Genomic DNA, 27,123 nt, shown 5'->3' with positions numbered 1-27,123 from the left:
TGATGTGATTGCTCTTTTATTATGATTGTTTGTTTGGCAATATAATAACACATCGTGCATATATAGGGCTCATAGAAGTACAGACACATAGCTGGAGCCATTCCCTTTGCCATCATGACAGAGGAACCCTCATAGATTTCCTGAAATACTTACCTGTCAAAATGTCCCTCTTGCTTTCACTTCATGTGATATATTCTTCAAATATCTAAAATTTTTTGTTTGTTTGTTTTTTTTTAATATAGATTAAATCAAGAAAAGCTGGTTAGTTTAGTACAAAAATCAAAAAGCAAAACAAAAAGCGGAAGCGGGTGGATGGATGTTTTAAATATATATGACAATATAATTTGATAATTTGAATTTTAATCCATACTTACATTCTAGTGGTGGAAACTTCAGATCTTGAAGGAGAGCAGCTCTAGAAGGGAGATTTTTGTGGAAATGTTTGTATATGGTTTACTTTAGGAGTTTTTTTTTTCAGTTTTTGTTTGTCTTGTTGGTACTCGTATTCATATTTTTCTTCACACCATCCATATTAGGGATAAGAAAAACAAACAAATAAAAAAAGTCTTAGCAGCCTACAGAAACAGGAACAGCACTGTGTGCAAACCTTACCATGCTTTTATAGTTTTTGTGGAAACTGAACTGCAAGAAAACGAGACAGTGAAAGAATGACTGCAAAACTTATCTGTAGAATATCCTCCCACATTGTCTTGTGAAAATATGGGTTTTTGTTTCTAAACCTGTCTTAATACGCCACAGATTTTTCTTTTTAAAGAAGTAAAAAAGCAACAAATATATAATGAATTTAATAGAATGGTAAAATAAAATGTGAAAGAGCAAATATCTTAATAAGGTAAATAAATCTGAAATTAATACAGTCAATTCAATAAGTATTAATACATTAATACAAGCAGGTTCTACTGTAGAGAAACTTGACTGAGTTGGTTGACAAGTTTACAAAGATGGGACAGGAACTTGAACTTTGGCATTTTAATGCATTTTATTATAATAGACGAGTGTGTCTCTCTCACTCTCGATACTATCCATTTAGATGGTTAGACAAGTATTGCTTAAAATGTATTACATTTGAAACAATTATTAAATAATCCAGCTATCTAAAATGAGTACTAAATGCCTTTTAGTTTATTCTGTTTAGTATTTAATGAATCTTACAGACCAAACCACAGATCACACATTACACAAATTACCATATATTGCACCATAAAAGTACCACTGTACAAAGGCCCTTACTGCATATGTTTTTAAGATATTTGAGCTTCTTAAAAGTAATGCTTTATGAGCTGTGCTAAACATACTAGTTGGGGTCATAAATCTTATGGCACAGGAGTTCCACTTTTTTCACATTAAAAGTTGCAAAAGCACTGGTACTGAAAATGAAAGGCATATTCATAGATACATACAAATGAGATACTGTATATATGAATTATATCTGTATCCTAGATAAGGTGCTGCATATGCATATCCATATACATACAGTTAGTCAGTGATAAACATTAGAACAGCTTTCATTGAGTGAAATCAACCATAACAACATTGTTTCTGAAGTGTAAGGATTAAACGAACATGTTTGGTTCTTCGGTTTTAAACACTGCAGAAGACATCAAAATGAAGGAACAGCCAGAACTTGGATCTAGACATTGACAGGTGACTGTACATGTTCATGTTTGTGGTGCATATACCGTACAGAGTGCTAAAGGCTCACTGTATTCACTTGTGTTGCATTTAAAATCCAAGCCTCATTCTAGAGGAGCACATAAAATAAATAATAAGCGACATTGCACATTTTAATTTAGGCTTTGATTAAATCGTTTTCTGAGTCCAAAGCAATGTCATTGTGCTGTTTTATAGATTTTGTTTGACATCTTCTAAACCTCTCAGGACATCATGATTAAAAGGTGTTATACTGATTTACTGCCATTATTGTCCCATTAAAATCGCTCCATATTGTTCGGAAAAATCAAGTGAAACAGTGAGACTTAACTGCAAAAATGTTGCTTAATATAATAAAATAACAAAAGCTGTCAAAAGTACTTGAATTCTTCCATGCAAAAACAACTTAAAGGCATAATGGCTAAAGGCCTTGATCTTTTCTGTTCTGTACACTTATTGATCTTATCTCTCAGCACTCTAAGTCAGCGGTCCCCAACCCCCGGGCCTCGGACCGGTACCGGTCCGTGAGTCGTTTGGTACCAGGCCGCGAGAGTTGAGGCTCAGGTGTGAAATGTATAGTTTTCAGGGTTTTTATCGGTTTTCAGCGTTATTTTGTTATCGTTTTTATCGTTTACTCGGTTTTCCTTGGTCTTTTACGTGTGTTATGAATAAATTTTCTTTTTTTCGGTACCGGTACTAGTTTTATTTTGTTGTATTTATCCGCGACACCTTAAAGGCCGGTCCATGAAAATATTGTCGGGCATAAACCGGTCCGTGGCGCAAAAAAGGTTGGGGACCGCTGCTCTAAGTCATACAGTATCTTCAGGCCTAGTTCACATATAAAGCACAAAGTCAAGTACAAAACATAAAAGTACTCAAAGTTACCACATTTACAAAATACTGATTTTCTCTTATTTCATACATTAAAACTGTAGGTTGGTGCTTTTCTGATGTTTAGTTAATTGTGCTATTTCACCTTAGTTACCCTATTTATCATACAACAAAGCTGTAGTAGACCAAGACAAAGCAGAGCAGTTAAAAATATGATATCTTATGTGTTTCATTTTTTTGAAGAGAGCGAGAGAGAGAGAGAGAGTGTGTGTGTATTTTCAAGGCATTTCAACATTTCAATGTCCACCTTTTTACTCTTTGATGTGGCTTCTTTTAATATCCACTGGCACAGTTTTTCAGATAGTCCATTTCATTGCATCTCCTCTTGAAATTTTCTTTTTAACATATGACAGTTGAAGTGTGGTTGAAACCATGCTGTCTTATCATGCATACTGAATGGACAGGGATGCATTGTTGACTGGCTTTTCATGGGTTCAAAGATAAAGCTCTGGGCCATGTTTTTACAGACTCAGCAGGACAGACCTGGAGGGGGGTGTATGGTTAGAGGTTTCTTCTTTCCTCTGTGAAGCCATTCTTGTCAGTGTTAATCCTGTACGCTGCAGGTGGATGGGGGTCTTATGTGGAACTGCTGCTGCTGGTTGTGGATGCCTGCCAACGAGATGAAAATTAGACAAATTTCAAAAAAAGAACAAGAGCACTTGGGACTGGGCAAACTGACACATCTCATGCAGCCGACGTCTGTCGCTTATACGGGGCTTCAAGCAGAGGACAGACTGGGTTGAGGGATTGGGCGGATCCTTGAACATGTAGTGGGGAGGAGGCAGATCTATGAATACCATGCTGCAAAATTATGTGAAGGAGAGTGGTTGCTAGGTAACTGGGTGACCGGTTTCTCTTTGCGCGTCTCCTGCACAAAGATTTAGGTCACAATTCAGTCTACAACAGACATTGTGTCATTCATGTTCAAACGTGTCATTCTGTGAAGTCAGAAACATTTAGTAGAATCACCGGTTTAACAGCACAGCCCAATTTCACTTACAAACATTCAAAAACAGGAAATAGTCCTAATATATAAGTGATGGATCATTAGGGGATGAACAGACATGCACACACACACACCATTCTTTTGAGAACATAGTGATTCAATTAAGGGCATTTTTTTCTTGGCATATATTTCAGTTTTTCTCAGTTGCTTAGGCTCAGTTCCTGAATTAGAGTTAATGCTGTCAAAACAATATACAGAATCATTCACAGCACTGTGTTGCTCATCCACAGCATAAGGAAAATTTTTCATTATTCTTTAAATTTGTAAATCTTTCAGCAGGTCTAGACAATTTGAATGCTCATGGGTTGTATTTGTCTTTGTCATCAATATAAATTATTCTTTCTCCATGGAATAGTTTTTAATCTTAAACTCTATTATAGTATATGTTACAAGTATGAAACCTTAAACTTAAAATTTAAAAAAAAACGGAGCTGAGCTGTCAGAAAAATATGTGAAGTATGAAAACCTGGGGCCAGAGGTTTTTTTGTTTTTTCCCCCCATTTAGTATAGTTTATATTGTGACAATTGCAGGAAAAACATAGAGAAGCATAGGAAAAACCCTCACACTACATGGAAATGTAAGTGGTTCATTACAAACACAGAATTTTCACTTTGATACAAAGTGAAAAGAATTGGAGGAAAAGACTAGAAGTGAGGAAATTCGAAATAACAATCACTGTCTTCGGTCAAAATATCCCTGGTTCACACTTTTCATGTTGATATCAGAGGTATTTTTGCTAGCTCGTGAAGTTAATTTTCAGTTTTGAGTGAGTTACAGCCTCTTCACGGTAGGGTTTGTTTGTTTTTTGTTTGTTTGTTTGCTGCATGCATGTGCTGCTCTTGGTAATTAATCTTCAATGCAGAGAGTGTTGAAAATGTTTTGAGAAATCTACCAAAGCAACTGAGAAAACCTGTAACAGCAAAGGCCAGAACCTAAGCAAGCAAATAACAACAGTGTTGACTGAAGTGAAGGGTTTTTTGGTTTGTTTGTTTTGCTTTGCTTCGGTTTCTTTTGTTTTGTTTAGTTTCTCAACATGATTGTCACTTTGTTCACCAAAAGCAATGACTATGACAGGAATACTAATTTAATACTACTTAATTTGGATGACTGTATTCGCTGAAATGTAAGCAAGACTGTAAGCCATTACGATTATTTTTGTTTAATCTTTTTTATTGTCTGAGGTCAATAAAGGTCATGATAGTAATGTTTTATGCACCAAAATAGTATAAAAGTATTAAGGGAGAAAACATAGTACTCAAATATATTAGCATGCTGTTAATCACTGTGCTGGTTAGACTGTATAAGAAGCTTTCATTAGGCCTAATGGATGAGACTGTAAGCATTAAAGCTGACACAAAAGTGGCAAAATGCATGTAATGTTAAGTAAGTCAAGTGATCTAAAAAAAAAAAAAAAAAATCTCCTCCTCAAAGAAAATGAAATACAAGACACTGAATAATACTAACATCCACCGAGAACAAAACAAACAGAAAAACAATTGAAACAATAGTTCTGTAATAATTAATAGAAAAGTTATCCAGGGTGGGGGAGAGAGACTTCTGCATACCTCCAACTGCAGAGCGGACTTCCTTCATTTAGGGTACTTTAGAGTGGGGAGAAAAAAAAAGCAATTCAGTGGTCAGGTCAATACAAGCACAGAAGGATTCTTTGTGTATGTGTGTATGAATCCAGTGATCACAGAGTTGGCACTATAAACTGAATGTTATGACTTATAAATAGCACAGAATAAGCGTGGTTAGTGTGAACCTTAGAAGGGAATACTGTTACAATGTGTGCTACAGAAGTAGGTCACAACACAGTTTTACATTTAGAGTACCATACTTACCAAGAAAGAAAGACAGACAGATATGACATAGAATAATGGCAAAATTGTATCATATTTAAGTTGTTTATTCTAACCAATAAATTAAGAGATTTCTGTTTCTTCTCTCAAAACCTGTTCATCTCAACTACTGGAGATGAACTGCCTACCCTAATGTCATAGTTTCCTGCAAACATAGTGCAGACTTAAGTTTGAAGTTGTTCTGATGACCAGCAATCTCATATTCTGTATCTTCTTCATGTTGAAAGGTCATGTCATCAACAGCAAAAAACAAACAAACAAAACAAAATAGTAAGGACGATATAACTCTTTGAAAACCTGCAAAGAAAGTCACACTCCTGTCTGATCTCAAAATGCATTTCTCCTGTTTGTTTTAAAATAAATCTTATTTGACTTGTGTACCTTTGCTCATGTGCCAGTTAACATAAAACTAAACACATTGACACCAGAGCAAAAACATATTTGGGTTTCACACATGTGAAACATTATTGTTGGCATTTTTTAATCTGTACTCATTTTCTAAAGGTTGTAATGTCTCTCATGCAAAGAGAAAAACATTTCCATTGCAGATATTGCAAGTGTGTACCAGCGATTAAAAGTTTACATTTTTTTTTTCACTTTGGAGTTTGTTAAACAAGAAATTGTAATAAGTAGTAGGTATCCTTTTTTAAAAAGAGTTTTTTAAAAAATGCAAAAAACATTGAGGACCTATACCTGCAGAGTAGAAGCTGCTGAGTCACTAGTGTCTGTCAGCCCTGTCCCTCTCGGTATGCTGGACACAATGTACCTGGAGCCCTTTGGCAGAGGCTGTCTAACCACCAGCTTTCCTTTCCTGGTCTCTGCTAGAAACAGACTGTACCAGTAGGCATCATTGGAGACCAGAGTGGAGTCTGCGATGGTGGAGTTCCTCTCACTGATCACACTGTTCCTGGAGGGAGGAGCTGCTTTGCTGGGCTTGGGTTTCTGACACTTGATCACGATGGTGACCAATATGGTGATGAGCAGCAGAAATGACACCAAGCCCAGACCGATGACTAAATACAGGTTGATGTCTGAGAAGATGTCATATTCCAGAGGCTCCTCAGTCATGTCAGAGTAGGCTTTAACAGCAGTCTCCATTGTGGTCAGCTTGATGGTGACTGTAGCAGAGAGAGCAGGCTCTCCATTGTCCTTGGCAACAACAACAAGTCTCTGGTGGCGTGGATCTCTGTAACTGAACATCCTCATAGTCCGGATCTCTCCATTGTATTGGTCCAGACTAAACAAGGTGGCGTCAGTCACCTGTAGAAACTGGTAGGTGATCCGAGAGTTGTGCACAGAGTCTGTGTCTAAGGCTATCACCTTTGCAATCAGGGATCCTTTATCAGTGGATCTGGGGATCTTTTCCTCCACCACAGAGCCGTGTGCACGCCACGGAGACACAATAACTGGAGCATTGTCGTTCTGGTCCACAATAATGATGTGTACTGTCACGTTACTGCTGAGAGGAGGAGAGCCAGAGTCTCTGGCCTCGATGTGGAACAGAAACTCCTTCTCAATCTCATAATCAAAGGTTTTGAGTGCGTAAAGATTACCGTTCTCTGGATTGATGGAGAACAGCATGGACATGGAGGTGTTAGCTATCTCCTTCTCTATTATGAAATAAACTAGATACTGGTTTTCATGGAGGTCGGGGTCAAAGGCAGTGAGTGAGCTGAGCAAGGCCCCAGGTGCATTATTCTCCATGACACGTATAGTATAAAATGACTGGGGGAACTGTGGGACATTGTCATTAACATCCAGCAGCTCTAAAGTCATAGTTTCATTGTCAGATAAAGGAGGAGAGCCTCTGTCTGTCACCGTGAAAGTGATGTCATATTCTGGCACCTTCTCACGGTCTAAAGGCTCCGACACTACTAATTCATAATAGTTATCAGAGGACTCCCTCAGTTTGAAAGGCATATTATCTGGAATATGAAGATCAACTATTCCATTATCACCTGAATCTTTATCACTGACACTAACTACAGCTATCACTGTGTCTGTGGGTGTGTCTTCTTTTATTGGACTCTGAAATGATTTAATTGATATTTCTGGGTGATTATCATTCATATCTGTCACCTGTATTGTAAGTTTACACTGTCCAGATACTGAGTTAGGGCCCTTATCACTGGCTATAATTTCCATTTCATACAGTTTTAAATCTTCATAATTTATCATCTCTTTGACTCTGATCTCACCATTTTCTGGATTGAGGTTAAACATCTTTTGGGTCCTTTCTGATGTATACAAACTGTATGAATAAACAATCTCAGAATTGGATCCTTCATCTAAATCAGTGGCATTCAGTTTAATTACTAGACTGCCAATTGGAGAGTTTTCCATCACATCTACGACATATTTTGCTTTTTCAAAAGAAGGGGCGTTGTCGTTGACATCAAGCACGCGAACAATGATGCTGGCTGTACCTGTGCGGGTGGGGACTCCACCGTCCACAGCAGTAAGTATTAGATTATGAACAGCCTGCTTCTCCCTGTCTAAAGGTTTTTTTAAAATCAAGTCTGCAAACTTTGTCCCGTCTCTCCCGGTCTGAATTTCAACTGAGAAATGTTCACTTGAGCTCAGATGGTAATTTTTCACAGAATTTGTTCCAACATCTGGGTCTGCAGCATTGTTCAGTGAGAATCTCTCCCCCACTGGACTTGATTCAGAAATGTCCAAATGCATCGTCCCCCTCCGAAAATGTGGAGCGTTGTCATTAATGTCCGTTATTTCCACCTCAATATTAAACATCCGCACAGGATTCTCGATAGTAGCGTCTAATTTAAGAACGCAGTATGATGTTGTCTTCGATGGACATAAAAACTCACGGTCAATCCTTTCTAAAATGTACAGCTCCCCCGTTACCTTGTTAATGTCGAGGTATTTTTTGTTAGCTACTACATCCACGCGCATTTTTCTTTCATTCAGCGTCTTCACATCTAACCTCAGGTCGGTTGCTAGATTTGCAACAACAGAACCTTCCTCCATTTCTTCAGGAATAGAATAATGGGTGATTGAAGACGCAGTATTCACGATAGCAGAAAGAAAGAAAATCAGGGAAACGTACCCTGTCCCGCATGACTGTTTGAGATGGTGCATCATCGTGAAGCTTCCGTAACTCTGAAACACCTTGAAATGTGCGGAAACGCAGGTAAATCGTCCTCTTGTTGACTAAACACACGAAACGGACAACATCAGAGAAAATGTTTCTTCCTCACGAATGACGTACATTTTAAATGGGACCACCTATTCTCCTTCCTCCAATAAATTTATGTGAAATCGATGACCTCACTAATGGGTGTGTTTTTCTGCAAAACAGCGACGGAAACAATTGCGCAACTTTTTCAATAAAAAAAAACCATAAAAATAAAATAGTTGTTTTTATTAAATAACAACAGAATCAGGGCGTCTCAATTCCCGTTTAAGAAGTTGCTGATGCGAACTGGGACGTGAATTAGTGAATGCACACGAAGTACTCCCCAGTTTTCGGCATCTTTTCATTTCTTCATGCACTTTTTCTTTATTACGCAATTATCATGAGGAAAACAGCGAGTTTGTAACACAGTATCCCGTTTGTCTGGCGGAGTGCGAGGTTTCCTGTGCTGATGCATGAAACAGTACTGGACAAGTAATGACATCAAATGTATCACTGCGCATTGCGAATGGCAGTTACTCTGTTATGATGTGCTACCGATTTTCCCGTCTTTTCTGTCTGTTTTCAATGCCTAAGGAATGATATAAAGGCCGGTTTAATTGCAAGACACATCTATTTTTGAAACGGCGCTAAAATTATATTACATGTTTTGTGCCATAAAACTTTATTGCGATTTAATAAACTGTATGCATCACCCGGGTCTTTGTCACACTCACCTAAAGACTGTTTGCTCTCGCTATTGGCAAGGTACACAATGCCTGCCTGCTACTTTACACATAAAATTTAGGCAAGCTACTCGATATAGTGTGCACTCAAAGAGACAATGGAAAGAGTTAAGATATTAATAATAATAATAATAATAATAATAATAATAATAATAACAATAACAACAACAACAATAACAACAATAACAATAAGAATAATTTCAGCCAAGTACAGAAAAGTAAGTGCCAGTTAGTGATCAGACCAGTCAACAAAACTAAACAAACACACCAAGCATGTCTGTATTTTTGTAGTTTATGTACAGTTTCAGTGCGTGTATATATGAAGGCTTTCGTTCTTAAATGTTTGTGCATGCTCGATTATTAACATATTTATTTGAACGCTTGAACTGACTATGTAATATTTTCTTATCTTTTGTTTTTTTTTTTTGGGGGGGGGGGGGGGCATGTTACTGTCTGTGGTTTTATGCACTCTATTTGCAGTGTTTCTACTGAGTTTTGGACCTTGCCTCTATTGGCACAGCCTACTTAAAAACTCAGTTCTCACATAGGCTCATTTGTAAGTCTCTGTGGTTCTGCATTTATACTGTGTAGAAGTTTCCTCCCAAAAATCATAGTGGAAAGGTTTCACCATTAGGTGTGTTGCTATATGGTCAGAATATTTCAAGTATTTAAACAAAATGTAAATATCATATTTATGACACATTTAATTTCCTCAAAACATGTCTAATTTTTCTTTTTAGGCAACCTTTGTATACTGTTAATCTCTCATCTTCCTTTGTTACATGTTTTGGGTGTAATTCTTTAAAAAAAAACTGTACACACAAAATGTACAGTTGAACAATATTTTTCTTTCTTCCCAATAAATATTCCTTTAGTAGATATCTAGTCAGATTAACAAAGTTATTCCTTTGACCACACTAATGATGATGGAGAGAAAATCTGATTTGCTTATTGACCCAAATACCAAATATAGATATTTAAAAAAAAAAAAAAATAGAGGTCGGTAGATTTAAGTAAACTGACTGGACTGGGATGGATTCAAATTCCAAAGCTGAATTAATGATTCAGTCCAACACTGATCACTTGTAAGCAGAGGGGTGGACATTGACAAAGTACATCAGTATAAATAAATGCTGAATGTAAACGTTTCCCATACCTGCAGAGTAGAAGCTGCTGAGTCACTAGTGTCTGTCAGCCCTGTCCCTCTCGGTATGCTGGACACAATGTACCTGGAGCCTTTTGGCAGAGGTTGTCTAACCACCAGCTTTCCTTTCCTGGTCTCTGCTAGAAACAGACTGTACCAGTAGGCATCGTTGGAGACCAGAGTGGAGTCTGCGATGGTGGAGTTCCTCTCACTGATCACACTGTTCCTGGAGGGAGGAGCTGCTTTGCTGGGCTTGGGTTTCTGACACTTGATCACGATGGTGACCAATATAGTGATGAGCAGCAGAAATGACACCGAGCCCAGACCGATGACCAAATACAGGTTGATGTCTGAGAAGATGTCATATTCCAGAGGCTCCTCAGTCATGTCAGAGTAGGCTTTAACAGCAGTCTCCATTGTGGTCAGCTTGATGGTGACTGTAGCAGAGAGAGCAGGCTCTCCATTGTCCTTGGCAACAACAACAAGTCTCTGGTGGCGTGGATCTCTGTAACTGAACATCCTCATAGTCCGGATCTCTCCATTGTATTGGTCCAGACTGAACAAGGTGGCGTCAGTCACCTGTAGAAACTGGTAGGTGATCCGAGAGTTGTGCACAGAGTCTGTGTCTAACGCTATCACCTTGGCAATCAGGGATCCTTTATCAGTGGATCTGGGGATCTTTTCCTCCACCACAGAGCCGTGTGCACGCCAAGGAGACACAATAACCGGAGCATTGTCGTTCTGGTCCACAATAATGATGTGGACGGTCACGTTACTGCTGAGAGGAGGAGAGCCAGAGTCTCTGGCCTCGATGTGGAACAGAAACTCCTTCTCAATCTCATAATCAAAGGTTTTGAGTGCGTAAAGATTACCGTTCTCTGGATTGATGGAGAACAGCATGGACATGGAGGTGTTAGCTATCTCCTTCTCTATTATGAAATAAACTAGATACTGGTTTTCATGGAGGTCGGGGTCAAAGGCAGTGAGTGAGCTGAGCAAGGCCCCAGGTGCATTATTCTCCATGACACGTATAGTATAAAATGACTGCGGGAACTGTGGGACATTGTCATTAACATCCAGCAACTCTAAAGTCATAGTTTCATTGTCAGATAAAGGAGGAGAGCCTCTGTCTGTCACAGTGAAAGTGATGTCATATTCCGGCACCTTCTCACGGTCTAATGGCTCCGACACTACTAATTCATAATAGTTATCAGAGGACTCCCTCAGTTTGAAAGGCATATTATCTGGAATACGAAGATCAACTATTCCATTATCACCTGAATCTTTATCACTGACACTAACCACAGCTATCACTGTGTCTGTGGGTGTGTCTTCTTTTATTGGGCTTTGAAATGATTTAATTGATATTTCTGGGTGATTATCATTCATATCTGTCACCTGTATTGTAAGTTTACACTGTCCAGATACTGAGTTAGGTCCCTTATCACTGGCTATAATTTCCATTTCATAAAGTTTTAAATCTTCATAATTTATCATCTCTTTGACTCTGATCTCACCATTTTCTGGATTGAGGTTAAACATCTTTTGGGTCCTTTCTGATGTATACAAACTGTATGAATAAACAATCTCAGAATTGGATCCTTCATCTAAATCAGTGGCATTAAGTTTAATTACTAGACTGCCAATTGGAGAGTTTTCCATCACATCTACGACATATTTTTCTTTTTCAAAAGAAGGGGCGTTGTCGTTGACATCAAGCACGCGAACAATGATGCTGGCTGTACCTGTGCGGGCTGGAACTCCACCGTCCACAGCAGTAAGAATTAGATTATGAACAGCCTGCTTCTCCCTGTCTAAAGGTTTTTTTAAAATCAAGTCTGCAAACTTTGTCCCGTCTCTCCCGGTCTGAATTTCAACTGAGAAATGTTCACTTGAGCTCAGATGGTAATTTTTCACAGAATTTGTTCCAACATCTGGGTCTGCAGCATTGTTCAGTGAGAATCTCTCCCCCACCGGACTCGATTCAGAAATGTCCAAATGCATCGTCCCCCTCCGAAAATGTGGAGCGTTGTCATTAATGTCCACGATTTCCACTTCAATGTTAAACATTCGCACTGGATTCTCAACGGAAGCGTCTAATTTAAGAAAGCAAGACGTGGCGGTCTTTAGAGGACATAAAAACTCTCTGTCTATCCTTTCCAGAATAAAGAGCTCTCCTGTGTCTTTTTTGATGTCAAGATATTTTTTATTGCCTACAACGTCAACGCGGATTCTTCTATTACTCAGACTTCTTGTATCTAATCCCAAATCTGTTGCTAAATTCGCAACAAGAGAACCTTCGTCCATTTCTTCGGGAACCGAATAATGGGTGACTGTCGATACCGGATTCATGATGGGAAAAAGAAAAAGAAATACTGAGACATACCATCTTCGGGAACACTTGAGATTACGGTGAGCCATTGAGGAAAAGAATGCGTATTTAAAATCTTTTAATTTCTTCTATGTTCAGACAAGGTGAAGCAATCCTCAAATCTCTGACGAAAGGCAATACGGTAATTTCTGGAGAAAATATCTTTATGCCGCTGTCTTCCGAGCCTGGTGTAAATATGCCGTATACAACGCCTACAATGAAGTATCGTGAGAATTATGACGTCACATGAGATTAGGTTTTACTGAAGAGCAGCGCCATCAACAGTATTTAGAGAATTTTTCCGAGTCGTAACAAACTAGAACTTTATTTTTATTAAAAACAAAAAACAATAATGTTATGAAATACTTCAATTATGTTTTTGCCTGCTTTAAGATTTGAATTTCATACTCCGAATATACTTCTTGTTTATTCTGTTTTCTCACTTTAGTTTTTATTCTTCGTGTTTCTTATAATGATATATAATTTTATTTAAACATAGGCTAAATTGCATCATGTAAAACATAAAGACACAACAAATGACTCTGCATTAGGCTTTCAATCAGCGACTTCTGAAAAATGCAATCCAAACAATTTAATATGACTTTCTGGTGTAAGTGATGGGCCTCTGGAATTCATTTAGTTAAATTTCGAGAAATTATTATTATCCATCCATATTTAAGTATTATCCAAAAAATGTGAAGGTTATAAATATCAACTCTTAATAAAAATAAATTTGATAATGCTCAACGTATATCTAAATGACAGCTTTGACCAGAATCAGAATGAAGACAGTATGTCTCAGTGCAAATTTCTAAAATTTGAAGCTGTAAGTTTTGGAAGTTTTTCTATACACAATAGATGCACCTTTGGGTGCTAAAAGGGAGACATAACTGGGGTTTTAACATTTCAAAGTTTTAGAAAAAGAAAAAAAAATCTGAAATTTTCTGTTCAACATGTTCCTTTATGCCTATATTTCATAAAAGTGCAACAAAAGATATATATATATATGTGCTGAAGGTGTCTTTAAGTGACTTTTTTTTATCATACCTGCAGAGTAGAAGCTGCTGAGTCACTAGTGTCTGTCAGTCCTGTCCCTCTCGGTATGCTGGACACAATGTACCTGGAGCCCTTTGGCAGAGGTTGTCTAACCACCAGCTTTCCTTTCCTGGTCTCTGCTAGAAACAGACTGTACCAGTAGGCATCGTTGGAGACCAGAGTGGAGTCTGCGATGGTGGAGTTCCTCTCACTGATCACACTGTTCCTGGAGGGAGGAGCTGCTTTGCTGGGCTTGGGTTTCTGACACTTGATCATGATGGTGACCAATATGGTGATGAGCAGCAGAAATGACACCGAGCCCAGACCGATGACTAAATACAGGTTGATGTCTGAGAAGATGTCATATTCCAGAGGCTCCTCAGTCATGTCAGAGTAGGCTTTAACAGCAGTCTCCATTGTGGTCAGGCTGATGGTGACTGTAGCAGAGAGAGCAGGCTCTCCATTGTCCTTGGCTACAACAACAAGTCTCTGGTGGCGTGGATCTCTGTAACTGAACATCCTCATAGTCCGGATCTCTCCATTGTATTGATCCAGACTAAACAAGGTGGCGTCAGTCACCTGTAGAAACTGGTAGGTGATCCGAGAGTTGTGCACAGAGTCTGTATCTAAGGCTATCACCTTGGCAATCAGGGATCCTTTATCAGTGGATCTGGGGATCTTTTCCTCCACCACAGAGCCGTGTGCACGCCACGGTGACACAATAACAGGAGCATTGTCGTTCTGGTCCACAATAATGATGTGGACAGTCACGTTACTGCTGAGAGGAGGAGATCCAGAGTCTCTGGCCTCGATGTGGAACAGAAACTCCTTCTCAATCTCATAATCAAAGGTTTTGAGTGCGTAAAGATTACCGTTCTCTGGATTGATGGAGAACAGCATAGACATGGAGGTGTTAGCTATCTCCTTCTCTATTATGAAATAAACTAGATACTGGTTTTCATGGAGGTCGGGGTCAAAGGCAGTGAGTGAGCTGAGCAAGGCCCCAGGTGCATTATTCTCCATGACACGTATAGTATAAAATGACTGGGGGAACTGTGGGACATTATCATTAACATCCAGCAGCTCTAAAGTCATAGTTTCATTGTCAGATAAAGGAGGAGAGCCTCTGTCTGTCACAGTGAAAGTGATGTCATATTCCGGCACCTTCTCACGGTCTAATGGCTCCGACACTACTAATTCAAAATAGTTATCAGAGGACTCCCTCAGTTTGAAAGGCATATTATCTGGAATATGAAGATCAACTATTCCATTATCACCTGAATCTTTATCACTGACACTAACTACAGCTATCACTGTGTCTGTGGGTGTGTCTTCTTTTATTGGACTCTGAAATGATTTAATTGATATTTCTGGGTGATTATCATTCATATCTGTCACCTGTATTGTAAGTTTACACTGTCCAGATACTGAGTTAGGTCCCTTATCACTGGCTATAATTTCCATTTCATAAAGTTTTAAATCTTCATAATTTATCATCTCTTTGACTCTGATCTCACCATTTTCTGGATTGAGGTTAAACATATTTTGGGTCCTTTCTGATGTATACAAACTGTATGAATAAACAATCTCAGAATTGGATCCTTCATCTAAATCAGTGGCATTAAGTTTAATTACTAGACTGCCAACTGGAGAGTTTTCCATCACATCTACGACATATTTTTCTTTTTCAAAAGAAGGGGCGTTGTCGTTGACATCAAGCACTCGAACAATGATGCTGGCTGTACCTGTGCGGGTGGGGACTCCACCGTCCACAGCAGTGAGTATTAGATTATGAACAGCCTGCTTCTCCCTGTCTAAAGATGTTTTCACAATCAGGTCTGCAAACTTTGAACCATCTCTCCCGGTCTGAATTTCAAGCGCAAAGTGTTGATTTTTACTAAGATGGTAATTTTTTACTGAATTTGAACCAAAATCGGGATCCACAGCATTAGGTAGGGAAAAGCGCTCCCCTGGCGAGGTCGATTCGGATATATCTAAATGCATCGTGTCTCTACGAAAAAAAGGCGCATTGTCATTGATGTCCATTATTTCAACCTCAATGTTGAACAGACGAATTGGATTTTCGATCGTCACATCCATTTTAAGAAAACACGATGGATTCTTGCTGTTACATATGTATTCGCGGTCAATCTTTTCAGAAACAAATAATTCTCCTGTGTCTTTATTGATTTCAAGATATCGCTTATTGGCGATGACATCCAGTCTCATGTTGCGTCTACCCAGTGATTTTGCGTCCAGACCCAAATCCAATGCTAGATTAGCGACCACGGAACCTTGTTCCATCTCTTCGGGGATTGAGTAGTGTGTAACAGCAGATATAACGGAGACGGCCACACAGAAAAAAATGAGCATCGACACGTACCTCACCCCAGAGCGATGACATAATTTAAAATCCATGATTATTAGTTCGTCTCGTTCACAAATAAAACGCCTCTGGATGGGCAAAATCGATGTCTCGGTTCCAAGAAAGCACACCTCTATGAATATCAACAAAGAGGTTATATACTATGACCTCGGGCTGCTAGAAGAAAGAACCATGTAAAAATGGAGGTTCTGTTACTTTCCTCAGTTATCTGGATGGTGACGTCACGTGGACCTGATTTTTTTTTTGTGGTAAAGAGCGACGCGTTGTGTTATCTCTCACTTGAATTAACCGACTTCGAAAGTATAACGCTGATATGCTTTACAAATGTAGTTGTCATAGTTATTAGTGTCGTTGCTCCTACAGCTGTCCTCCTAATTTACCTAAAATATAGATCGTTTGTAGCATTCAACTGCAGTTACTAGATGCCAACAAAAGCACAGCAAGATAATTAATTTGATTAATAAACACATAATTTGTTTTCTTATTGGTATTTGGTTGAGTGGTTTTAAAAAATAATGGATACACAGTGTTAACGGTGTTGATTAAGCAGAGAAACAGCAGTAAAACCATAGAACTGGTAAGTGTAAAAATTTCACTCGTTGCTTCTCCATACCTGTAGAGTAGAAGCTGCTGAGTCACTAGTGTCTGTCAGCCCTGTCCCTCTCGGTATGCTGGACACAATGTACCTGGAGCCCTTTGGCAGAGGTTGTCTAACCACCAGCTTTCCTTTCCTGGTCTCTGCTAGAAACAGACTGTACCAGTAGGCATCGTTGGAGACCAGAGTGGAGTCTGCGATGGTGGAGTTCCTCTCACTGATCACACTGTTCCTGGAGGGAGGAGCTGCTTTGCTGGGCTTGGGTTTCTGACACTTGATCACGATGGTGACCAATATGGTGATGAGCAGCAGAAATGACACCGAGCCCAGACCGATGACCAAATACAGGTTGATGTCTGAGAAGATGTCATATTCCAGAGGCTCCTCAGTCATGTCAGAGTAGGCTTTAACAGCAGTCTCCATTGTGGTCAGCTTGATGGTGACTGTAGCAGAGAGAGCAGGCTCTCCGTTGTCCTTGGCTAGAACAACAAGTCTCTGGTGGCGTGGATCTCTGTAACTGAACATCCTCATAGTCCGGATCTCTCCATTGTATTGGTCCAGACTAAACAAGGTGGCGTCAGTCACCTGTAGAAACTGGTAGGTGATCCGAGAGTTGTGCACAGAGTCTGTATCTAACGCTATCACCTTGGCAATCAGGGATCCTTTATCAGTGGATCTGGGGATCTTTTCCTCCACCACAGAGCCGTGTGCACGCCACGGAGACACAATAACTGGAGCATTGTCGTTCTGGTCCACGATAATGATGTGGACGGTCACGTTACTGCTGAGAGGAGGAGAGCCAGAGTCTCTGGCCTCGATGTGGAACAGAAACTCCTTCTCAATCTCATAATCAAAGGTTTTGAGTGCGTAAAGATTACCGTTCTCTGGATTGATGGAGAACAGCATAGACATGGATGTGTTAGCTATCTCCTTCTCTATTATGAAATAAACTAGATACTGGTTTTCATGGAGGTCGGGGTCAAAGGCAGTGAGTGAGCTGAGCAAGGCCCCAGGTGCGTTATTCTCCATGACACGTATAGTATAAAACGACTGGGGGAACTGTGGGACATTGTCATTAACATCCAGCAGCTCTAAAGTCATAGTTTCATTGTCAGATAAAGGAGGAGAGCCTCTGTCTGTCACAGTGAAAGTGATGTCATATTCTGGCACCTTCTCACGGTCTAATGGCTCTGACACTACTAATTCATAATAGTTATCAGAGGACTCCCTCAGTTTGAAAGGCATATTATCTGGAATATGAAGATCAACTATTCCATTATCACCTGAATCTTTATCACTGACACTAACTACAGCTATCACTGTGTCCAACTCGATGTTTTCAGTCACTGGACTCTGAAATGATTTAATTGATATTTCTGGGTGATTATCATTCATGTCTTCAACTAGAATCTTTATGGTGCATTGTCCTGTTAAACTGGTGGCTCCTTTATCAGCAGCTATAACTTCCATATCATAAATCCTGAAATCTTCATAGTTCAGCACTCCCTTAACTGTAATTTCACCAGTGGTAGGATTCAGATTAAATGTCTCCTGTGTTTTTTCTGATGTATATAAACTGTACGAATATGTTATATCAGAATTTAACCCTTCATCTAAGTCTGTTGCATTAAGATCAACAACAAGACTTCCAATCGGAGAGTTTTCCATCATTTTAATGTTCATATTGTCTTTGTCAAAGGTGGGTGTGTTATCATTTGTATCTAAAACTCGTACAATAACACTTGCAGTGCCAGAACGAGCAGGTGTTCCTCCATCTATAGCTGTGAGTATCAAATTGTGAACAGGTTTCTTCTCTCGATCTAAAGTCTTTTTCAAGATCAAATCCGCAAACTTTGATCCATCTCTTCCGGTCTGAACTTCTATATTAAAATATTCACTTTCACTCAGATAGTATGTTTTCACTGAATTGGATCCGACATCCGGATCGACTGCATTACTCAGAGAAAATCTCTCTCCTCTTGACGTCGCTTCAGATATATCCAAATGTATGGCGTCTCTTCGAAATTGTGGGGCGTTGTCGTTTATATCAAGAATTTCTACTTCTATATTAAATATTCTTACTGGGTTATCTAGTATAACCTCTAATTTTAGATAGCAGGACGCTAATGACTTTGTAGGGCAAATATGCTCTCTGTCGATTTTCTCTACAACATACAGCTCACCAGTCTCTTTGTTTAGGTCTAAATATTTCTTGTTCGCGATGATATCAAGACGCATCTTCCTCTGATTCAGAGTTTTCATATCCAGACCGAGGTCGGTGGCGAGATTAGCCACGACGGATCCTTCTTTCATTTCTTCTGGTATTGAATAATGAGTCACTGAGGCCGATGTGCACCGAGCAAAAGAAAAAATAATAGCGAGGATCACGTACCTCTCGTAAGACTCCATTGTTCTGGAAACCCGTCTTGTATGGGAGTTCATCATATATAATGTTTGTTTCCAGCAATATTCATTTAAAAAATTTCCCTCTTTCTTCTGAGCCCAACGCACATAGTGTGAATTCCAAAGTACATTTAAGCTAAATCTTGGCCAGCGCTTTTCGCAGCGGAGTTTCAGCACTACGACGCTGTCCTCTTGCTTCTAAACGTGCGAAGACCATCACGCTTTTCTGCTTTTATGTTCTTTGCTTTGCATTTTACTGATAGAATAGCGCCACCCCTGAGATTCTGTCAGAGTCTTTGAAACGCAATGAACACCACACGTCTTCAAATTATTCTTGATTTTCGTTTGTTTTTGCATATATTTTTGTTTTTAATACACACGGACCTGGGTACCGTTAATGGTGGTCCCAAAACATAAACGATGCTCGTTTAGTACATTAAATGACTTCAAATTGATTATTGCTGAAAAAACAATCAACAATCAAATTTCAGACGCAATTGACCAGTCAAAACGATGAACCTTAATGACCTCACGATTTCTGCATTATAAAACGAAATATCACGGAAATACTGCAGACGATTTTCAAATATGGTAGCACTTCGAGTTGTCATTACCTTATATAATTTCTCATAATAGATCTAATGATTCTGAACGCATATCTCCATGACCATGGTTGTTTAGATGACGTCGTGATCTAGTCGCTCTTTACCACTAATAAAAACAAATTATTAGAGATAGAAAAAGTACTCAATTGTATTAATCATAAATGCACGAGTTGCCAATATTGCATATACAGAATGCACAGGAAAAATATTGAAAATACATGATATTACATTTTGTTTCCACAAAAACAAGAACAGGGAGGAAATGGCTCTGAAGAATGGCCACAGCCAGAGAAGTTAGTTGAGATTAAGTTACTCTAACAACATGAAGATAACGGCGCACCTAAAACTGATTGTTAAATAAGAAAAAAATGACTATGCTAACAGTAATAACATAAACATATATATGTATAAAAATCAATAAACTTGAATAAGTCATGAAAAAGTTAAACTTTGTGGATCGTGGATGCAGCATTTTTTACTAAATATAAGTTATTTTCGCTGCTAACAGCGCAGGTTTTTAGACTGTTCTTTGAAATGCAGACTTGACCTTTGAGGACAAGACTTTTACACAATAAAACCTGCTGAATTATGATGATGGATTATTGGTTATGTACTAAGTAGTGAATTTAATAGTGGTACCCTCATGATAACTTATGACATTTTATATTAGTTAACTGAAAATTTTTAGCAGATCACGTTGAGGAAAAAAGGAACATTAAAATTATAGTAATTAATTTACATATATTAGCGATGTAGCTAAAATACCATGTCTGTGAATTAAATTCCTACCTGTAGAGTAGAAGCTGCTGAGTCACTAGTGTCTGTCAGTCCTGTCCCTCTTGGTATGCTGGACACAATGTACCTGGAGCCTTTTGGCAGAGGCTGTCTAACCACCAGCTTTCCTTTCCTGGTCTCTGCTAGAAACAGACTGTACCAGTAGGCATCGTTGGAGACCAGAGTGGAGTCTGCGATGGTGGAGTTCCTCTCACTGATCACACTGTTCCTGGAGGGAGGAGCTGCTTTGCTGGGCTTGGGTTTCTGACACTTGATCACGATGGTGACCAATATGGTGATGAGCAGCAGAAACGACACTGAGCCCAGACCGATGACCAAATACAGGTTGATGTCTGAGAAGATGTCATATTCCAGAGGCTCCTCAGTCATGTCAGAGTAGGCTTTAACAGCAGTCTCCATTGTGGTCAGCTTGATGGTGACTGTAGCAGAGAGAGCAGGCTCTCCATTGTCCTTGGCAACAACAACCAGTCTCTGGTGGCGTGGATCTCTGTAACTGAACATCCTCATAGTCCGGATCTCTCCGTTGTATTGGTCCAGACTGAACAAGGTGGCGTCAGTCACCTGTAGAAACTGGTAGGTGATCCGAGAGTTGTGCACAGAGTCTGTATCTAACGCTATCACCTTGGCAATCAGGGATCCTTTATCAGTGGATCTGGGGATCTTTTCCTCCACCACAGAGCCGTGTGCACGCCACGGAGACACAATAACTGGAGCATTGTCGTTCTGGTCCACAATAATGACGTGGACGGTCACATTACTGCTGAGAGGAGGAGAGCCAGAGTCTCTGGCCTCGATGTGGAACAGAAACTCCTTCTCAATCTCATAATCAAAGGTTTTGAGTGCGTAAAGATTACCGTTCTCTGGATTGATGGAGAACAGCATGGACATGGAGGTGTTAGCTATCTCCTTCTCTATTATGAAATAAACTAGATACTGGTTTTCATGGAGGTCGGGGTCAAAGGCAGTGAGTAAGCTGAGCAAGGCCCCAGGTGCGTTATTCTCCATGACACGTATAGTATAAAATGACTGGGGGAACTGTGGGACATTGTCATTAACATCCAGCAACTCTAAAGTCATAGTTTCATTGTCAGATAAAGGAGGAGAGCCTCTGTCTGTCACAGTGAAAGTGATGTCATATTCCGGCACCTTCTCACGGTCTAAAGGCTCCGACACTACTAATTCAAAATAGTTATCAGAGGACTCCCTCAGTTTGAAAGGCATATTATCTGGAATATGAAGATCAACTATTCCATTATCACCTGAATCTTTATCACTGACACTAACTACAGCTATCACTGTGTCTAACTCGATGTTTTCAGTCACTGGACTCTGAAATGATTTAATTGATATTTCTGGGTGATTATCATTCATGTCTTCAACTAGAATCTTTATGGTGCATTGTCCTGTTAAACTGGTGGCTCCTTTATCAGCAGCTATAACTTCCATATCATAAATCCTGAAATCTTCATAGTTCAGCACTCCCTTAACTGTAATTTCACCAGTGGCAGGATTCAGATTAAATGTCTCCTGTGTTTTTTCTGACGTATATAAACTGTATGAATATGTTATATCAGAATTTGATCCTTCATCTAAGTCTGTTGCATTTAAATGAACAACAAGACTTCCAATCGGAGAGTTTTCCATTAAATTTACACTCAGATTGTTTTTATCAAACGTAGGTGGATTGTCATTAGTGTCCAGAACATGAACAATAACACTGGCAGTGCCAGAACGAGCAGGTGTTCCTCCATCTACAGCTGTGAGTATCAAATTATGAACAGGCTGCTGCTCTCGGTCTAATGTCTTTGTTAGAATTAATTCTGCAAACTTCGATCCATCTCTTCCGGTCTGAACTTCTATATTAAAATATTCACTTTCACTCAGATAGTACGTTTTCACTGAATTGGATCCAACATCAGGATCGACTGCATTACTCAGAGAAAATCTCTCTCCTCTTGCTGTAACTTCAGATATATCCAAATGTATGGCGTCTCGTCGAAATTGCGGGGCGTTGTCGTTCATGTCAAGGATTTCTATTTCTATATTAAATATTCGTAACGGGCTTTCTAGTATAACCTCTAATTTTAGATAGCAAGATGCTGATAACTTAAAAGGGCAAATATGTTCCCTGTCGATCTTCTCAACAACATACAGCTCACCAGTCTCTTTGTTCACATCCAGATATTTCTTGTTCGCGATGATATCAAGACGCATCTTCCTCTGATTCAGTGTTTTAAGATCCAGGGTCAGATCGGTGGCGAGATTAGCCACGACGGATCCTTCTTTCATTTCTTCTGGTATCGAATAATGAGTCACTGAGGCCGACAGTGGATTGACGATCGAAAACAGGAAAAGACTGAGCAGCACGTACCTTTCCGACGACTCCATTGTTACAAAAGCACCCCTGGTTTTGTATCCAATCATATTATTTCACTCGGAATATTTGACGTTTCTAGCAATACTAATTTGCGCTGAGACCTATTCTACTCGAAACACGTTCAAACTGAATTTTATCGCACCGTTTTTTCCGCTGTAAAGTTTGCTAGTGCGTTTTCGCACTTTCAGCACCACGGAGCTGTTTGGTCTTTTTTCCGATTCGCTCAGACGTAGTTAGCATTGTGACTACGTTGATGGGCTGGCCTTTTATGGACGGAACAGCGCCACCGAAAATATCATACCACATTTTACTTGTGTTAAAGGAAGGGGAAAAAGTAAAAAAAAATAAAAATAAAGACAATGAAGTATTCATTTTATATTTCGTGAGATTAGTTTTGATAATAGAAAAAATGTATTTTGCATTTTTACCAAAGTCAATTATATTTATTTACCTGAAAAAGTATAGCATGTAAAACGAGAATCCGCTGTTTTGTACATGTTACAAATACAAATAATAAGGTTTATAAAGCAGAGAAATTACTGCAAAGGCGAACACTGGATTCCTACCTGCAGAGTAGAAGCTGCTGAGTCACTAGTGTCTGTCACCCCTGTCCCTCTCGGTATGCTGGACACAATGTACCTGGAGCCCTTTGGCAGAGGCTGTCTAACCACCAACTTTCCTTTCCTGGTCTCTGCTAGAAACAGACTGTACCAGTAGGCATCGTTGGAGACCAGAGTGGAGTCTGCGATGGTGGAGTTCCTCTCACTGATCACACTGTTCCTGGAGGGAGGAGCTGCTTTGCTGGGCTTGGGTTTCTGACACTTGATCACGATGGTGACCAATATAGTGATGAGCAGCAGAAATGACACCGAGCCCAGACCGATGACCAAATACAGGTTGATGTCTGAGAAGATGTCATATTCCAGAGGCTCCTCGGTCATGTCAGAGTAGGCTTTAACAGCAGTCTCCATTGTGGTCAGCTTGATGGTGACTGTAGCAGAAAGAGCAGGCTCTCCATTGTCCTTGGCAACAACAACAAGTCTCTGGTGGCGTGGATCTCTGTAACTGAACATCCTCATAGTCCGGATCTCTCCGTTGTATTGGTCCAGACTGAACAAGGTGGCGTCAGTCACCTGTAGAAACTGGTAGGTGATCCGAGAGTTGTGCACAGAGTCTGTATCTAAGGCTATCACCTTGGCAATCAGGGATCCTTTATCAGTGGATCTGGGGATCTTTTCCTCCACCACAGAGCCGTGTGCACGCCACGGTGACACAATAACGGGAGCATTGTCGTTCTGGTCCACAATAATGATGTGGACGGTCACGTTACTGCTGAGAGGAGGAGATCCAGAGTCTCTGGCCTCGATGTGGAACAGAAATTCCTTCTCAATCTCATAATCAAAGGTTTTGAGTGCGTAAAGATTACCGTTCTCTGGATTGATGGAGAACAACATGGACATGGATGTGTTGGATATCTCCTTCTCTATTATGAAATAAACTAGATATTGGTTTTCATGGAGGTCGGGGTCAAAGGCAGTAAGTGAGCTGAGCAAGGCCCCAGGTGCGTTATTCTCCATGACACGTATAGTATAAAATGACTGGGGGAACTGTGGGACATTGTCATTAACATCCAGCAGCTCTAAAGTCATAGTGTCATTGTCAGATAAAGGAGGAGAGCCTCTGTCTTTCACAGTGAAAGTGATGTCATATTCCGGCACCTTCTCGCGGTCTAATGGCTCCGACACTACTAATTCAAAATAGTTATCAGAGGACTCCCTCAGTTTGAAAGGCATATTATCTGGAATATGAAGATCAACTATTCCATTATCACCTGAATCTTTATCACTGACACTAACTACAGCTATCACTGTGTCCAACTCGATGTTTTCAGTCACTGGACTCTGAAATGATTTAATTGATATTTCTGGGTGATTATCATTCATGTCTTCAACTAGAATCTTTATGGTACATTGTCCTGATAAACTGGTGGCTCCTTTATCAGCAGCTATAACTTCCATATCATAAATCCTGAAATCTTCATAGTTCAGCACTCCCTTAACTGTAATTTCACCAGTGGCAGGATTCAGATTAAATGTCTCCTGTGCTTTTTCTGACGTGTATAAACTGTATGAATATGTTATATCAGAATTTGATCCTTCATCTAAATCTGTTGCATTTAAATGAACAACAATACTTCCTGTCGGAGAGTTTTCCATTATTTTAACACTCAGATTGTCTTTTTCAAAGGTGGGTGCGTTATCATTTGTATCTAAAACTCGTACAATAACACTGGCAGTTCCAGAACGAGCAGGTGTTCCTCCATCTACAGCTGTGAGTATCAAATTATGAACAGCCTGCTGCTCCCGATCTAATGTCTGTTTTAATATCAAATTCGCAAACTTTGATCCATCTCTTCCGGTCTGAACTTCAATTGTAAATTGTTCACTTTCACTTAAATGGTACGTTTTCACTGAATTACTGCCCACATCAGGATCAACGGCATTGCTCAAAGAGAATCTTTCTCCTGTAGGCGTTGATTCAGATATGTCTAAATGAATAGTCTCTCGTCGAAATTGCGGGGCGTTGTCGTTCATGTCAAGAATTTCTACTTCCATGTTAAATATTCGTACTGGATTTTCTAGTATTACCTCTAATCTTAGATAGCAAGACGCTGACGATTTGGTCGTGCAAATATGTTCCCTGTCGATCTTTTCAACAACATACAGCTCACCAGTCTCTTTGTTCACATCCAGATATTTCTTGTTTGCGATGATATCAAGACGCATCTTCCTCTGATTCAGTGTTTTAACATCCAGGCTGAGATCGGTGGCGAGATTAGCCACGACGGATCCTTCTTTCAATTCTTCTGGTATTGAATAATGAGTCGCTGAGGCCGATGTGTATCGAACAGAAGAGAAAATAACAGCAAGCAGCACATACCTCTTATGGAACCCCATTGTTCTGGAAACCCGTCTTTTAAGTGAGTTAATTGCTCTTCGAACCATCAAGTATATTATTCCAGCAATATTCAGTTTTGATATTCTTTCTTTCATCACAGGCAAACATGCATTTCAATATCGACCTTTTCCTTGTCAAAATAATGCCAGCGCCCCACGGAGGGGACCTTCAGCACTACGGAGCTGTCCGCTTTTTACCTCTTTTCTCAGACCACTACGGTGTTCTAGCATGACGTCCGTGTGTCGGCTTTTTAGTTATAGAATAGCGCCACCCCTTTGATTTTACAAGATCTTCCTAACTACGTTGAACATGATATGCCAAAAAATTATTTTCGATTCATACTTCTTTCATGCATGTATGCAGTGCGGACCGTAAACTGCCAGGCCTTGCTATACACACACACACACACACACACAGATATATATATATATATATCACAACTAATGAGGTGGGATCACTTGGGTTAAATTCGTTTATTTCCTTTCAGTGGGCTTAAATTTAGTAATTTTGAAAATTACATTCATAGTTTATACAAAGTATATGCGTGCAGATTATTACGTCCCATCGCTTCAAAAATGTAACAGTGGAAACGACATGTCACTGAAAATGTGCAGATTATTTACAAATATAATTCAATTAAGATTATTTACTTTTCAACTTATTCTCCTGTGGTTTATGGTTTTCTAATTATTCATGTTGGTGACCCTTTAGATAAAGCAGTGAGTCACTCCTGGTTTTTTTTCTGTTTGTTTTGTTTTTCTTACCACTAATAAATACCAAGTATTAAATTAAATATATAATGTTTAAAGTGTTATTCACCCCTATTGAAGAAACATAAATTAAAAAAACGTATTTATAGCAGTTATTCATTTCTTCGTTGTATACTAGGTTGTGCATGCAACACTGGTGCCTCATGGACGGTTTTGAAAGTTTATGTGATCACTGCAACTAAGTTATGGATGAACACGAGTTAATATAATAATAATAATAATAATAATAATAATAATAATAATAATAATAATAATAATAATAATAATAATAAGTCATTTAGAAAAATTAGGTGAATAGTTCAAAATATTAGGTTTGCAATGCATCTGAAAATGGTACCTCATGATAATTTCTGAGATTTTCGAATAATTCACTA

The 27,123-nt window shown here is 39.3% G+C and overlaps 2 protein-coding genes across 10 annotated transcripts; both read right to left on the bottom strand.

Moving 5' to 3' along the window:
- Positions 1 to 787: 787 nt before the first annotated feature.
- On the bottom strand, positions 788 to 26,276 carry LOC146717652 (protocadherin alpha-C2-like). Of its 9 annotated transcripts, none has more exons than XM_085478817.1 (3): positions 20,639 to 23,560; positions 5,135 to 5,170; positions 788 to 3,171 (listed from the first exon to the last, which is right to left on the bottom strand). In XM_085478817.1, exons 1-2 carry the CDS (start codon positions 23,066 to 23,068, stop codon positions 5,159 to 5,161), a joined length of 2,442 nt encoding a protein of 813 aa, XP_085334943.1. In that variant the 5' UTR covers positions 23,069 to 23,560; the 3' UTR covers positions 788 to 3,171; positions 5,135 to 5,158. The 9 variants fall into 9 exon arrangements, with proteins under 9 accessions (XP_085334943.1, XP_085334955.1, XP_085334975.1 ...); XM_085478829.1 differs by lacking the exon at positions 20,639 to 23,560 and adding an exon at positions 16,860 to 19,478; XM_085478849.1 differs by lacking the exon at positions 20,639 to 23,560 and adding an exon at positions 13,873 to 16,844.
- LOC146717653 (protocadherin alpha-C2-like) lies at positions 9,745 to 13,861 on the bottom strand. The gene has a single exon (XM_085478858.1). The coding sequence runs from the start codon at positions 12,873 to 12,875 to the stop codon at positions 10,428 to 10,430; it is 2,448 nt and encodes an 815-aa protein (XP_085334984.1). The 5' UTR covers positions 12,876 to 13,861; the 3' UTR covers positions 9,745 to 10,427.
- Positions 26,277 to 27,123: the final 847 nt, after the last annotated feature.

This window comes from Copadichromis virginalis, linkage group LG2 (assembly GCF_057382275.1).
Source record: "Copadichromis virginalis isolate Kocher_CV1m ecotype Utaka linkage group LG2, C_Virginalis_male_GT1.1, whole genome shotgun sequence".
NCBI classification, from domain to species: Eukaryota; Metazoa; Chordata; class Actinopteri; order Cichliformes; family Cichlidae; genus Copadichromis; species Copadichromis virginalis.
The sequence above is the reverse complement of the archived record's forward strand: the minus strand, read 5'-3'. Positions and strand labels throughout refer to the sequence as shown.

Bases quoted from the DNA above. Each gene is read 5' to 3' on its own strand.
- LOC146717653 (XM_085478858.1), bottom strand. From the start codon at position 12,875: ATGGCTCACCGTAATCTCAAGTGTTCCCGAAGATGGTATGTCTCAGTA.
- LOC146717652 (XM_085478800.1), bottom strand. From the start codon at position 26,074: ATGAAAGAAAGAATATCAAAACTGAATATTGCTGGAATAATATACTTG. The intron at 3,172-23,587 runs GTAGGAATCCAG...TCTCGTTGGCAG, and splicing joins CAGCAGCTTCTACTCTGCAG to GCATCCACAACCAGCAGCAG.